The sequence below is a fragment of the Terrapene carolina genome, unplaced genomic scaffold (assembly GCF_002925995.2).
Source record: "Terrapene carolina triunguis isolate 2854851 unplaced genomic scaffold, T_m_triunguis-2.0 Scaffold68, whole genome shotgun sequence".
NCBI lineage: Eukaryota > Metazoa > Chordata > Testudines > Emydidae > Terrapene > Terrapene triunguis.
The window spans coordinates 2,111,507-2,126,279 of record NW_020664419.1 but is presented as its reverse complement, the minus strand read 5'-3'; the positions used below and the strand labels follow the sequence as shown (position 1 = coordinate 2,126,279).

The 14,773-nt window shown below is 49.0% G+C and overlaps 2 protein-coding genes across 7 annotated transcripts in view; both read left to right on the top strand.

Moving 5' to 3' along the window:
• The window catches only part of LOC115271172 (collagen alpha-1(I) chain-like), a 38,227-nt gene that overhangs the window by 14,610 nt on the left and 8,844 nt on the right, over nucleotides 1-14,773 (top strand). The window contains exons 8-15 of the mRNA XM_029910817.1: nucleotides 2,627-2,662; nucleotides 3,042-3,113; nucleotides 3,700-3,735; nucleotides 5,367-5,408; nucleotides 7,943-7,996; nucleotides 8,772-8,810; nucleotides 9,071-9,109; nucleotides 13,314-13,352. Of these exons, the coding sequence (XP_029766677.1) occupies nucleotides 2,627-2,662; nucleotides 3,042-3,113; nucleotides 3,700-3,735; nucleotides 5,367-5,408; nucleotides 7,943-7,996; nucleotides 8,772-8,810; nucleotides 9,071-9,109; nucleotides 13,314-13,352 (357 nt within the window). The remainder of the gene's footprint in view (nucleotides 1-2,626; nucleotides 2,663-3,041; nucleotides 3,114-3,699; nucleotides 3,736-5,366; nucleotides 5,409-7,942; nucleotides 7,997-8,771; nucleotides 8,811-9,070; nucleotides 9,110-13,313; nucleotides 13,353-14,773) is intronic.
• Nucleotides 13,279-14,773, top strand: part of LOC112109469 (collagen alpha-1(VII) chain-like) — a 102,496-nt gene continuing 101,001 nt past the window's right edge. For all 6 annotated transcript variants that reach the window (XM_029910802.1, XM_029910805.1, XM_029910806.1 and 3 more), the window contains exon 1: nucleotides 13,279-13,352. The gene's annotated coding sequence lies outside the window, so the exon portion shown is untranslated. The remainder of the gene's footprint in view (nucleotides 13,353-14,773) is intronic.

Genomic DNA, 14,773 nt, shown 5'->3' with positions numbered 1-14,773 from the left:
GTGACATAGAGACTTTGTGTGTGTCAGAGACTGTGTGTGGGTGTGTGTGACCGAGACAGTGTGTGTGCTGGCAGCTGGGGAAGTTTCTGAGAGACGCCGTGTGCTGTCTGATTAAGGCACTCACTGAAAGCTCTCCTGAGCCCTGTCTCCCCTCCCCCGCTCTGCGGAGATGGGGTACATGGGCACGGGGGAGCGGGAGAGACAGAATGTGTGTGTGTGTGAGAGAGACAGATAGACAGACAGAGACAGAGATTGTGTGAGCTGGCTGCTGGGGAAGTCTCAGAGACCATGGCTGTCTCTTTAAGAAAGGTTTCAAAGTAGCAGCCGTGTTAGTCTGTATCCGCAAAAAGAACAGGAGTACTTGTGGCACCTTAGAGACTAACAGATTTATTTCAACATAAGCTTTCGTGGGCTACAGCCCACTTCTTCAGATGCATAGAATGGAACACACAGACAGAAGATATTTATACATACAGAGAACATGAAAAGGTGGAAGTACGCATACCAATTGTAAGAGGCCAATCAATTGAGACGAGCTATCAGCAGCAGCAGAAGAAAGAAAGGCACTCACTCACCCGGAAGGCTGGTTCAGATCTCAGACTGCAGCCGCTCTCTCCTGCTCTCGAGTTCTGAGCCAGGCTGGCCCTGCTCCCCTGCTCTGTGGAGATGGGGTACAGGGGACACCCTGACATCAGCACCCCCTCCCACCCACCCTGCTTTGCACAGCCAGCAGGAGGGTCCTGGGAGCAGCTGCAAAGCAGCGGGGGGAGGGGCACCTGAACACATGCTGCCGGATGTGCGCAGCTCTGCTAATCAAGTGTGCGGCACCTGAATCTCTCCTGGGCGGCCGCCCAACCACGTAGCTTAGAGGGAACACAGGCAGCCACCCAAGAGAGCTTTATTACAGGCCTCAGATAAGACTCTTTACTAATGACAGCCAATGGCCACTCTCCTTTAGTTCAAGGAGTTTGCACATCCAAGAGTCTTTCCATCATTGGAGTTACTATCACATTGTCCTGTGGCATAATAGAGACCAAGCGTCCCGTGTATGTACTGATCCATGAAGAAAAGGATTAAAGGGAAGAGCCCTGATCCTCATCTCAGGTTACACTAGAGTAACTTCCAGTAGAGATAAGGAGGTGTTAGTACCGTTCTACAAGGCACTGGTGGGACCTCATCTGGAATATTGTGTGCAGTTCTGGTCTCCCATGTTTAAGAAGGATGAATTCAAACTGGAACAGGTACAGAGAAGGGCTACTAGAATGATCCGAGGAATGGAAAACCTGTCTTATGAAAGGAGACTCAAAGAGCTTGGCTTGTTTAGCCTAACCAAAAGAAGGCTGAGGGGAGATATGATTGCTCTCTATAAATATATCAGAGGGATAAATACAAGGGAGGGAGAGGAATTATTTAAGCTCAGTACCAATGTGGACACAAGAACAAATGGATATAAACTGGCCATCAGGAAGTTTAGACTTGAAATTAGATGAAGGTTTCTAACCATCAGAGGAGTGAAGTTCTGGAACAGCCTTCCAAGGGGAGCAGTGGGGGCAAAAGACATATCTGGCTTCAAGACTAAGCTTGATAAGTTTATGGAGGGGATGGTATGATGGGATTAATTTTGGCAATTAATTGATCTTTGACTATTAGCAGGTAAATATGCCCAATGGCCTGTGATGGGATGTTAGATGGGGTGGGATCTGAGTTACTACAGAGAATTCTTTCCTGGGTGTCTGGCTGGTGAGTCTTGCCCACATGCTCAGGGTTTAGCTGATGGCCATATTTGGGGTCGGGAAGGAATTTTCCTCCAGGGCAGACTGGCAGAGGCCCTGGGGTTTTTTCGCCTTCCTCTGCAGCGTGGGGCACGGGTCACTTGCTGGAGGATTCTCTGCACTTTGAAGTCTTTAAACCACTATTTGAGGACTTCAACAGCTCAGACATAGGTTAGGGGTTTGATACAGGAGTGGGTGGGTGAGAGTCTGTGGCCTGCGTTGTGCAGGAGATCAGACTAGACGATCATAATGGTCCCTTCTGACCTTAAAGTCTATGACTCTATGACTCTAACTCCCGGTTTACACTGGCAACAGTAAGATCAGAACCAAGCCAGGCACTTTAATTCAACTGGGAAATTCAGAATAACAAAACTGGTCATGAACTGAACTTTAACCTGACACTTTGTGTTATGTTCTAGGGACAACTGGGGCAGAAAGGGAACGTGGGGACCAAGGTAACATAATGGGAATTCTGTGATTTCCCATAGCCATGGAGATGATTGAGCTCTCTTTGCTGTAGTCTGTAGTAGAACGCGGAACCTCCTGATAAATATTAATGTGAAGCTGTTCCGATGTGACTCCCAAGTCATCCGAAAGGACCCTTTTGTTTTCCCATGTTGGGGGCTTTGATTCAGATGAGAGGCATGGAGGTCAGGTTCACATTTGGTTCAGCCTGGCTCGACCAACCCAAGTTATTGAAATGTCCCCAAAACTGGCTCTCCATTTGAATTGGCTTTTGCAGGCATAAGAAGTGCTGCATAATTAATGTCCCAAGTGCCGGGGCAGCCTGACACACCCATTTACCTGAGGCTGCTAATAAGGCTGTAAAAAAAAATTGTCCTCCTTTCCTTTAGGGAGAAGCAGGCGCCCCAGGAGAGAGAGGAATCCAGGTAATGATTCATTCCAGGGTGCAGAATGAGATCTTTCAGAGCTTCAGTGGCATCCTTCAGGCACTGTGTTTCCATGTCCGAGTAGTTATAGAAGGGAATTAGTGAGGGGAAAAAGAGATCTGTGCAATGAGTTTGGTGGTTCTCAGCCCAGGGCTTTCTCCTAGGGCTTTCAATCCTGCACCGGTCAGCAGCATTGGAATTCACATTCACAAAGAGTCACCTCCTAAATGAAAACCACAGAGAGTTCAGGCGGGTGGCTAGGGTGAAGTCTTCTGCACTTCCTGTGCTGCTGGACAGGGTCTGGAACGCCCATTGGGCTGTATGTGTGAAGATCAATCTCTTGTTTCACTCATGATTGTGTCTTTGAATCATTTTGCAGGGACCTTTCGGGCTTCCGGGACGTCGCGGAGAACAGGGGATCAAAGGCGAGATGGGAGAACCGGGAAAGGATGTAAGTCAGTCATCGACGGCGTGATGGAAGGAAGGGGAGCATGGGAGACAATATTATAGCTGGCAAAAGAGAGGCCCATAACTCTACTGTTTTAAAGACTGCAAGCTCCCTCCCTCCATGTGATGTAGTGTGGCAGGTCCGGCATTGAAGGTCTGCTCCCCAGCAGGAAGGGGTGGAACCAGTTTGAATAACATCTGATTGGGCGGAAGCCCAAGACATAAGGCAGGATTCTGCCATGGGCACCCCTGGTGTGCACACCACGCGAGTGTGCGAAATCTCCTCTGCCCACCTCGGAGGAAGAGTCACTTGCATTTCCAGCCTGTTCGATGCTGAGCCTCAGCGTGCGTTGAGCGGGCCTGAGGCGGTGGGGAGTTGCTTTGACTCTGTCCCACCTAGGGCCGGTTCTCACCTTGCCTCTCTCTCCTCCTCCCAGGGAGTCGCCAGAGAGAAGGGAGACAAGGGTGAAGCTGTAGGTTTGCACATTCTCCTTTTTAACCTTGCATGAGAGAGAGTCCAGCTCGGGGTCTGACATGCTGACTTTCACCACTCGCCTTTTTGGGGGTTGGGGGGTGTTGTGTCTCCGCAGGGGAAGCCTGGGCCGCCCGGGTCACCTGGAAGCATCGTGAGTAATACTCTTTTTCCGGAGGTGCTCACTGGTGGGAGGGAAGGGGAACTGGGGCGGAGGGGGTGCGTTATCCTGGCAACAGGAGGGAGGGGCTCCCATTTCTTTGCAGGCAGCTGTGCTGTGAGTCTGCAGCAGCACTGAGGTTACTCAGGGGTAGTGGTTTGTACCTAGTGCCTGCTATGAGAGGCCAGAGTCACTGTAGTGGAGAACGCAGTCCCTGTGTTGCAGCGAATAGTGGTTTGAGCATTGGCCTGCTAAACCCAGGGTTGTGAGTTCATTCCTTGAGGGGGTCACTTAGGGATCTGGGGCAAAAATCTGTCTGCAGATTGGTCCTGCTTTGAGCAGGGGGTTGGACTAGATGACCTCCTGAGATCCCTTCCAACCCTGATGTTCTATCACAGCAATTCATTCAGCACATCACAGCAATTCATTCAGCGCTTGTGTGAGTATAACAGTCCTCCGGACCTGATTCAGGAATATGAGTACATGCTTAATGCCATACTTATTCCAGAAAGCACATGGCTAACTTCAAGTACATCCTTTAATCCCACTGAAGTCAATGAGATTTAAGCACATGCTTGACTTCAATGGTTAATCATGACTTAAAGTTAATCATGTGCTTAACTAAATCAGTACCTGTGGGGATATGCCATGGAGGTTCTTGCCTATCTCACCAGGCCTTTGGTTGCCCCAGCCTTGGTTCCCATTTGCTCACTGCTCACGCACCTCTTAGTGAAGTAATAATAATATATGGAGATATACCTATCTCATAGAGCTGGAAGGGACCTCAAAAGATCATTGAGTCCAGCCCCCTGCCTTCGCTAGCAGGACCAAGTACTGATTTTTGCCCCAGATCCCTAAGTAGCCCCCTCAAGGGTTGAACTCACAACCCTGGATTTAGCAGGCCAATGCTCAAACCACTGAGCTATCCCTCCCCCTGCTCCTCTGAAATTGCAACGCCACTGGGGATGGAGGGGGGGAGCACCGTATGGTCTACGTTGCCTAGTAGGCTCGCCATTCCCAGCTCCTGTTGGAAGGGCAGAAGGCTCAGCTCCTGTGGCTCTCTCACCCTGACTACCGCACCCAGTGACCCAAGTACATCGTCTTCCGATTCAAAGGGGAAGGGTTCTAAACTGTGCAGTCATGTGACTGTTTATTCAGTACAAACGACTAAACTGTCTAAACAAGGGCAAAAGTGGAGTCAGCAGCAGAGAGGGGCCCGAACAAAATCCTAAATCTGAACATCCCTGAGCTCTGGGGAAGTTTGGATATTGGATTTGCTGTTGGCCCCAATCTCTGTAACGGGTCAGACCTAAACACTTTAAGCTTTGTGCAAGTGCAACTGCAGACCCAAACTTCACAGCTGGCTCATACCTCTACCGCTAATTGGATGAAGACGCTCTCTAGCCCCTGATCCAAAGACCTAGAAGGCTTGGATCCAAATAGTGCACCTCAGATTAAGGGCTAATTTTTAGAGGAGGAAAGAAAGTGAGTTAATTGAGCCTTGTGCCAAGTGGGTGTATCAGAACCAGAAGGAAGGTTCGCAGAGATGATGTTGCTCATCGCAGATCTGCTCCTAATTGGGACCAACAACACTTTGTGACCTGTCTTTCCTCCATCTGGTGTAGGTGTCATCTCTGGAGAACAGCATCACCAACAAAGGCGATAAGGTAAAGTCTCTCCCTTGCCGGAGAAGCAACGGCGCACTGAGATGACTGTCCCCTAACACTGGTTGTGTAGTTGTTTGGCATGGGAGTGTTTTACCCTCTGTGACAGACCCAGACCAGTGGGGTACAGGAGTCTGGTAGAGGGCAAATATACTGGTCACTGGATGAGTAGTTTTCTGTTCCCTGAGTGACCAGAGCAGGGGCTGCACTAGAGTAATCAGGAACCTGCTAGAACCAGTTAAGGCAGGCAGGCTAATTAGGACACCTGGAGCCAATTAAGAAGAAGCTTCTAGAATCAATTAAGGCAGGCTAATCAGGGCACCTGGGTTTTAAAAAGGAGCTCAGCTCAGTTTGTGGTGGGAGTGTGAGGAGCTGGGAGCAAGAGGCGCAAGGAGCTGAGAGTGAGAGGGTGTGCTGCTGGAGGACTGAGGAGCACAAGTGTTATCAGACACCAGGAGGAAGGTCCTGTGGTGAGAATAAGGAAGGTGTTTGGAGGAGGCCATGGGGAAGTAGCCCAGGGAGTTGTAGCTGTCATGCAGCTGTTACAGGAGGCATTATAGACAGCTGCAGTCCACAGGGCCCTGGGCTGGAACCCAGAGTAGAGGGCGGGCCCGGGTTCCCCCCAAACCTCCCAATTGACCTGGACTGTGGGTTCTCCCAGAGGGGAAGGTCTCTGGGCTGTTCTCCAACCCACATGGTGAATCTCTGAGGCAAGAAAATCCGACAATAAGCGCAGGACCCACCAAGGTAGAGGAGGAACTTTGTCACACCTCCAACAACAAACGTTTTAAATGAGCTGTAAACCGCTGCAAAGGATTAAGTTTAAAAAAAGTAAAGAAATGCTATGAAATAGAGATGATAGAATTGACCTCAAACTTGTCCAGCTTTGAGGAGCACATAATCCTCTACTGCTGTGTAACAAAGGGCATATCTACACTGCAATCACACCCAGCTCGAGTAGACATACCCAAGGTGGCTGTAATTAGCTATCACTGCAGCAGCATGCACGTCAGTGCGAGCTGTACAAGCCAACCTGGAAGCCTGGGTAATTATTCGCAGGACTAGCCCGCACTGCTGCGCCTTCACTGCTCTGGGACCTTAGCAAGCACAGGTGCTGTGATTGCAGTCTCGACTTACCCTATGACCTCCTGACTTCCAGATCAAGTTTTCTCCACTCAGGTTGACTTTTGCAAGTCAAAATCCACAAAATTCAGCTTGGGATCTGAAACGCTGAACTCTGCAAAGCAAACTGAGTTCTCCCGTTCACTTCACCAGTAACAAAGGTGCTGCAAATGGAACATAGCTGACAATGTTGTTGAGGGCGCAAGAGGCAGAATGGACTCCAACTCTCTTTCCAGAGCTGTGTGGGTTCTGCAGGGCAGACAGGAATAAACACTCAAGCCCTGATTCAGCAAAACATTCATTGAAGTCAATGGGACTCGGGCAGGTACTTGGAATTAAGCATGTGCTTAAGGGCCAGATTTTTAAGGGTATTTAGGTGCCTAACTCCCATTGCCCTAAGTGCTTTGCCAAATGGGGATAGGATCATTTACATGCTTAAAGTTAAGCACATGCTTGAGCACTTTGCTGAATTGGGGCGAAGGCAACTGGCTTCTCATTAAAGGGGGAGAAAAATCACTTGTTTGTTTATGCCAGCGCTGGCAAGCAATTCACTGCTTTGCATCTTTGTCTAGGGTAAGAGAGCCATATCCAGGTGTGTTTTGATTAGCACCTTTCAAGGATTAGTGCAGTGCACTCAGACAATTGATCACAGGATGATGGATGCAAGGTGCATGGATGGTCTGTAATAAAGATCAGCAGGGAGGGATTCCACCCATATGGGGTGTTTGGGTAAAAAAAAAAAGGAAATTGAATACAGTACCTAAGAGTAGGGGAGCGCAGAGTTCAGAGAGCAGCACCCTTCAGAAGATACCAAAGTAGTGGCTGAGAGACGTGGAACACCATGTGTTCTTTGCTTCACGCCATTCTTCTGTACCATTCCTCCGCTCAGAGAAACAAACCGCAAAGAATCCAGCCCCTTTCATGCACCACCCACATCACCACATGCAGCATCTGATCTGACGTACGCGGGAAGAGAGGTTGGGTCAGGCGTTATCCAGAGCAGCCATTTTGCCAAGGAACGCCTCCCAACTGAGTGGAGAAAAAATATGACTTGAAATCACAGGGTTTAGCAAAAATTGTGACTCGTCCTCATTTTCTGGTATCTTCACCCTCTGTGCAGCAGGGGACAGGGAGAGGCAACTTGGCCATCAAGAGAGTGGACCTGCCACAGCATCAGTTTCATGCTAACATTTGCTGTGCATTTGTAGTAGTGGTTGTTTCCTTGCGGGCTAGGAAAGAGTGGTTCTGGAGGGACCCCGGGAGAACAAGAGTCTTAAGTAACAGTCCTAAGAGTTTGTTCCATTTGGCTAACGACAAAGCATTAAACGAAAGCTCTCCCCAGATACCTGCATTGCTTTATCAGTCATGTTGCAGTGCCAAAGAGAGAGAGCTAACCCATTCCTGCTGGGTTACAGGGAGATCCAGGGGAAACAGGCCTGAAAGGAGAGAGAGGCCCTCCAGGTCCCAGGGTAAGTGTGGGAGTCTGCGGGTGAGTGTTTTTGTTGGGCTTGCAGGTGGACGGACAATTGGGTCAGATCTCTCATGTGCTTGGCCCCAAAAGGTTGGATTTAAACAGCGAGAGCTTTTGAGCTGAGCTGTTAAACTCATGGCCACATCCGGGCCTGGATCATGCCAAGATTTCTGCACCTGCCTAACTTCATGCAGCTGAGGAGTCCGATAGAGATCAAAGGGGCTATCTGCATGCATAAAGTTACCGACTGCCTAGGCCTTTGCAGGAGCACGGGCTTGTATGGTGGATCTTTACTTTGCCACCTGACCATGGGATCTGCTGCTTGGGGCAACCTGGTGCTTTTAGCGTTTAACATACACATTCATCTGCTACCACAATAGAGTTCATAAAGAATCATCATCATCCAACCTGACGACCCCCAAATATAAATACTGGGCCACTCCGCTGGAAATGGAATAGAACTTTGGTGTCCACCTGGCTCCAAACTGCGCAAAACTCTTCATTCACACATCCCATTTCTGCTGGACAGCTGGGAAGCGCCAGCCCACTGCACCTAGATTCTGTCAGCGCCAGGCCGTTTAGCGGGAACTCTTTCATAGCCTGAATGATAACCAGCTTGGGACCAGCAATGCGGGGGGGACCTACGCTTTGGTCCTCGGGAATAGGGGCCATGGCAGCTTTCAGAAATAACTCCTTACTGTCATATTTTAGTTGGGGAGATAATATCCCTTTGGAACCATGAGGTCAAACCTACCTTTATTTTGTATTTTAAGGGGCCGGATGGTCTCCCAGGGCCTGCAGGTGGGACTCCGGTATGTTACTTTCCTAGCCTTGTTTTCTACATATAATCAACATTACTTAAATGATCTCTTTATAAACCATGGTTTTAGAATACTACTAAATAGATAGATAGCGAATACCACATTCTGTACCATATTTATCCTTGTTGAAGCGCGTTAACTAATCTAGTAAGTTTCAGGTTCTACTTCTTAACCATGGCTGTTACATTCTGGTGTATCCGTTCCTGAAACATTCAGTAATGTTTTCATGCCTTTTTCTCGCCCTCTCCAAGCTGGATAACATGTCAGAAAAGGGGACAAAAGGGGAAAAGGTAACAGCTTCTAATGTCATAATGCTAGATTGTGAATTCTTTAGGGAAAGGACTGTGTTTTGTATTTGTTTGTACTGTGCTAGCGCAATGGGAGAGTTGTGAGGGGGCTTGCCCTTGACACTTCTGTAATACAGATCATCCTCATCAAGGGAACCATGGCCCTGTCTGCGGGAGAGTTGTTTGCTCAAAATGGAAAAACGAATTATTTGTACATAGAAATGTGCCACTGATTGGCACAAAAATATATTCACGCCCATCCATGGACAGAGCATACACAGCGGCACTGTGCCGGGAGGTGTGTGTTCGGGACGTTCACCTTGCTGCCACGTCGCTGGACTAGGAGTGAGTCATGCAGGTCTTCCCAAAGGGAAACTGCAGTTAAAAACGCTGTAGAGCACACCACGCTGTCAGGTACTTTATTTAGGCCGTGGTTGAGACACTAAAGGGGAAAAAACTCTAGGCGCCGTGCTCTAGGCGGTGCTTGGAAATTGTAGAGTCAAGACGATTGGAGCTAGAGTCTAATTGCTGTGTGTGTGTGTGTGTGTGTGGCGGGGGGGGGGGAATGTATCTGGAATCTGAAGACACGTGAACTTAACAGCCATTTTCTGTCAATAGAATCACACTGGAGACTCTTTAAAGAGCAGGAGGAATGGTGTAGGTGTACGCCAGGGCAAACCCGTCATGGCCTAGTGGGTTAAGCAAAAGGCCAGAGTCCAAGTGCTCCTCCATTCTTTCCCCACCTCTGCTAATGGCTGGCCTTAATTCTCGGCATTGATATAACTCTTTGCCAACATTCGGGAGGTAAATATGCTGAGCCCCGGGGTGGAAATATGGGGGCGCCGATTGGCGAAGGGAAGTGCCCAAGTCACATGATTACCCAGGTCTCCTAGCTCTCAAGCCAATACTTTCTTGGAGTGGTGTAACCAGCTGGGTGGTCTCTGGAGCCTCTTGGATTATTTTCTCTCCTGTGCAAAACGTGTTGAGTGGTGGAGGCCACCCCAGTCCATTGCTTGCTGGTGCCCTTCATTCCACCGGAATCTGTAGAGGCAGAAACCAGATTTCAGTGTAATGAAGCCCATCACACATGGAATTCAACCCCTCACCTTCGCGCCCTTGGAGAGAATGGTGACCAAAAGCTCATATTGGGCTCTTAGCCCCATGTCCAGACATTGTGCTGCCACGCTGCCGATTCAGTGTTAAGGTGGCTGCAAAGTTCAAGGCTCCTGTTGCAACGTTAACTCGTCTGCACTGCACACACGCCATATTTCCTAGGATTGTTTTTTCTAATTAAACCTGTTTTTCTAAAGGAGAGATGGCATGGTCCCAGGATGAGACTTGGAGTGACGAGATCTGGGTTCTAATCCTGGCTCTGACCGTTAGCGTGACTCAATTTACCCCCAAGAGTGAAATGCGAAGGACGATCGTTACCATCCCCACTTACCATTGGTCTTGGGAGGCTTAGTCAATGGGTGTTTGGGATGATCCTGAGCTGCTGTAATGTTCCTGTTGGAGCTCTGACTTTCACAGTGCCTGACTCCTGCGAATCTAACTGGGCAGCACTAGCATTGCATTGGCAAAGGTCCTAGCATTGAATAGGTTATGTCCTGCATCCCTTGGTTCTTTCACGTCTGCGCAGGGGACATGACACACTTTCATCCTCCGGGGGAGGAACATTGATACTATCGGGCTACGTCTACACTATGAGCTGGGATGTGATTTCCCTGCCTGAAACTGGTGGAGGCAGCTGGATCTCCGCTGCCATTACCCGTGCTACGGTGGCAACGCTGCTATTTATACTCGCACTAACTCGATGAGCACTAGTGCGAATACATGTGCACGAACAAGGAAATCGCACCCCTCGCTTGCAGTGTAGACATAGCCTGAGTGGGTTGGACCTGGGCCTCATCTGCCTGTCATTGGTAAAATCCTCTGCTCTGAATTTGTCACGTGTCCTGCACTTGCTCCATGTGCCAAACTGCCACTGATGTCATTGGAACACCAATTTCACACCTGGGAGAAACTGAGGCATAGAGCGATGAAAATGTGGCTCTGATCTGAAAAAAGTCTTCAGTGGGGGTCTGTGGATGCTTGGCTCCTGGGAAAATGGGGCCAGGTTTGAAAATGTTGGTCTAAAGGACCTGGGTGTGATCAAACAATGAATCAGTGGCGGAGTTAAAAAGAGAACCGAGGTGTCCTGTCTCCAAGTGTCTTTCTAAGCCACTAGCTACAGCGAATCACTCAGGTGTTTTTCTAGATTTATACACAACAGCAAGGATGGTCTGTAGAGCAGGAATACAGCAGGTATCAGCCTTTTGTTTGATATCACGGTAATAGTGCTCATGCTAATAAAACTGGGCAAATAATGATTGTTTGACTTGCTCAGGTACCAGGAAAAATTTCTTGTGCTGTTGTATTAATTTAGATGGAATAAATGGACCTAAAAGTATTTACATAGCTCAGTCGCTGTCCAACATTAAACAGCACTAAGGTTCGGCATTTGGTGTACAGAGACCTCAGCCTGCTTAGGACGATGGCAAACACGCCATTCACAATCCTTTTCACCTTTATGAAAGATTAAGAAAAGAAGGAAGAACAGTCAAAGCATTTGAAATGTGAAGTATTGAATGAAGCTTTCATTTGAACAACCTCCCTTGTTCCCGTTGCCTTGAGGAGGAGAGAGATTTTAGAAGGAAAACCCCCTTTTCCGACAGTCTCTTAGGTGGAATCAGAGCTGGCGATAACTGTCCTTTTGGGGGAAAAGAGAGGAAGTCAGTTGAGATAGGCTGGAGCTGCTGCTGCTGTTAAAGCCCGATCCTGTTTCATCTCGGGTGGCGGTTGGGATCCAGCTGTAGCCAGCAAAGGTGGCGATGTCATCTGGGTCCCTCTCCCTGGCCTGGTCTGGTCAGGACATCTCTCAGGATTAGGATGAAGAGGTTCTGGGGTCCCAGGAGGTGGTGGGGGTGGCAGCCATGATGGTGAAGCTAGGACCAGTGGCCAATTTCCCTCCCTAAGCAGGGCCGTCTCCAGGCACCAGCCCAGCAAGCAGGTGCTTGGGGCGGCCAAGGGGAAGGGGCGGCACGTCGGGCTGTTCGGCGGCAATTCGGCAGCGGGTCCGTCTCGGAGGGAAGCACCTGCCGCCAAATTCCCGCTGAAGAAGAAAGCGGCGCGGTGGAGCTGCCGCCGGGGTGCCGCCGATCGCAATTGTGATCGCGTCTTTTTTTTTTTTCCCCGCCACTTGGGGAGGCAAAAACCCTGGAGCCGGTCCTGTCCCTAAGTCTCTTCTTTTAAGGACCACAAAAGGGAGTGATGGGTGGAATAGCCCACTCCCTCTTTATTGGTTCATTAATTTCTGGTCCCACATTTACTGGTGTACCAGGCATGCTCTTACCACAGCCTTTGAGTTATATCAGGACTTTTTGTTTGGACGAATTCATTCTGTCTCCCTTTCAACCCTTTTCCCATCAACATTTGTAGTTATACGTTATTGTGACATCTGATGGACCTACTTACTGTGGAGCTCACCGTTCGGGTAACTTTGTAGGCCCAGTTATCCCAATATCGCTCACACACCGTATCACAGATTGAATTAGGCAAAGCGCAGTGTGGAACTGGCTGATCATCCAAAGGTTTCGCTGTCTGAGGTGTATGCTCTAGTGAACCCAACACCTGCGGATCAGCCCAAAGTTCTGACATGAATCCAAGCTTCCGTCAAGTTGAAAGGTATTCATGTCTGAGGCTCTGGTTCAGGTGGGGCCTAGTGAAAGGGGACTAGCTGCCAAGTTCATTGGAGGATTTCAAAGACCTTTACAAACATTAATTGGAGCCTCTCATCCCCACTGCGAGGTAGTTAAGTCATTGCCCCACTTTTACAGATCGGGGCATTGAAACGAAGGGCATGTTGACACTTCAAGCTGGGGGTGTGATTTCCATCTCAAGAAGACATACCCGTGCCAGCTCTGATTGAGCTAGCATGCTAAAAATAGCCACGGCAGCAGTATGTCGCTCTGAGCTAGGAATCACGCTACCAGCTCGAAGTGTAGGCATATTTTAAGTAACTTGCCCATGGTCAGACAACAAGTCTCTGGCAGAGTCAGGACTAGAACCCAGGAAACCTGACTGCCAAACCTCTGCTCCAGACACCTGTCACTGCATTTCTTTGGGCTAATGCTTTTGTTAACCAGCTATTGTTTGTTTGTTTTTAAAGGGAGATCCTGGTCCACCCGGCAAAGGAGTGGAGATCAAGGTAAATAAAAACATGTGGAAAATTATAATATTGATACGCTGTCTCTCCATCCCTGTTTCTCTCACTGTGTTTCTCTGTCCCTGGGTCTCTGAGCCCCGCCCCCAGGTGCTAGGATTCAGAGACGAAATCCTAAGAAAGCCAGTGTAGAACAAGACGCTGAGGAGCTAGTCATAAATCTTACCCCATTGCTGCAGTAAGATCAAATCGTTTGGCCTTCCGGTAGGATCCAGGTTAGAGACATTAACCAGGATGGGTGCTGTGTGGGTCACTGCTGCAGCTCTGTAGAGAGATCCCTTGTGAAATTTTGTATGAACTAACGGGCAGCTATGAATGTGGATCCCTGCCCTACAGCTCCACTGAGCAGTCTGGAACACAGAATGGGGGTCACTGGTTAGGATCTGTTGGATTCTCAGGCATAGCAAAGGCTAGAAATGCTTTATTGCCTCTGTGGCCATCAGATTCCAACCTTTACTCTGGGGATGCTGATTTCACCCTCATCGGATGCGCGTCGGTCAACTCTCAGCTAAGCAATTGTTGCATCACTTGGGGCTACCCTGGAGAGTCAGCTGGAAGCTTACATTTGTGCAGAACATCTACCTTCTAGCTAGGGTAGACAGACAAGAGCACATCACACCTGTGCTTCCGTCTCAGTTCTGAACCAGTGGACATCCAGGTGCAAATCGAAGGCTTGGCCATGGTCTGTGAAGCCCTAAATACTCTCAAAGTACCTGGTTACTGTATCTCAGAGATCACCTTCCACCCATTGGTGCCACTGCAGAAGTTGCAAACAATGGGATGCTTAGGTTTTCAGCCTCCCGGGATTACGGCCCTGGGTCTGGGGTAGGGCGTTCCCAGTAGGGCTCTGGCATTTGCTCCCAACAGGGATCCATCAGGGCACAATGCAAGGCACATGTTTGTACAGCACCTAGCAGAATGGGACTCCATTCTTGGTTGGCCTTTAGGCACCACCATAATAAACATGATTAATTATCATTAATCTCCATCGAGGTTTTCACCTAACGCTGAGTACTGGATGTCTCTACCAGTCGGTTTCTTTCCAGTGCTGCCTATTATCATAGTATCTAAGAGCGGTCTCCTGGCCCAGCTGCCCAAGGACACGAGCTCCTCTCACACAGCATTTTCACGTAGGTGACAGGGAGGAGGAATGTAGGGTTCCCTACTTTGGGAAGTGTTGTTTCTTGCTAACCACATTATGTATCTAATCATTGTGGCCTGTTAATGAGAACCCAGTGGGACATTCGCTGCTGAAAGAGCCGATCGGCCCACACATGTAAAACTCTGCACCTACCCTATTCCCATGATGCAAGGTCCGATGTTACGCCTGTCCAAGCCAATGGCAAAGCTTCCATTGACTTCAATGAGAGCAGAATCTGGCCATCAGTATCTAGGGGCTTATCACT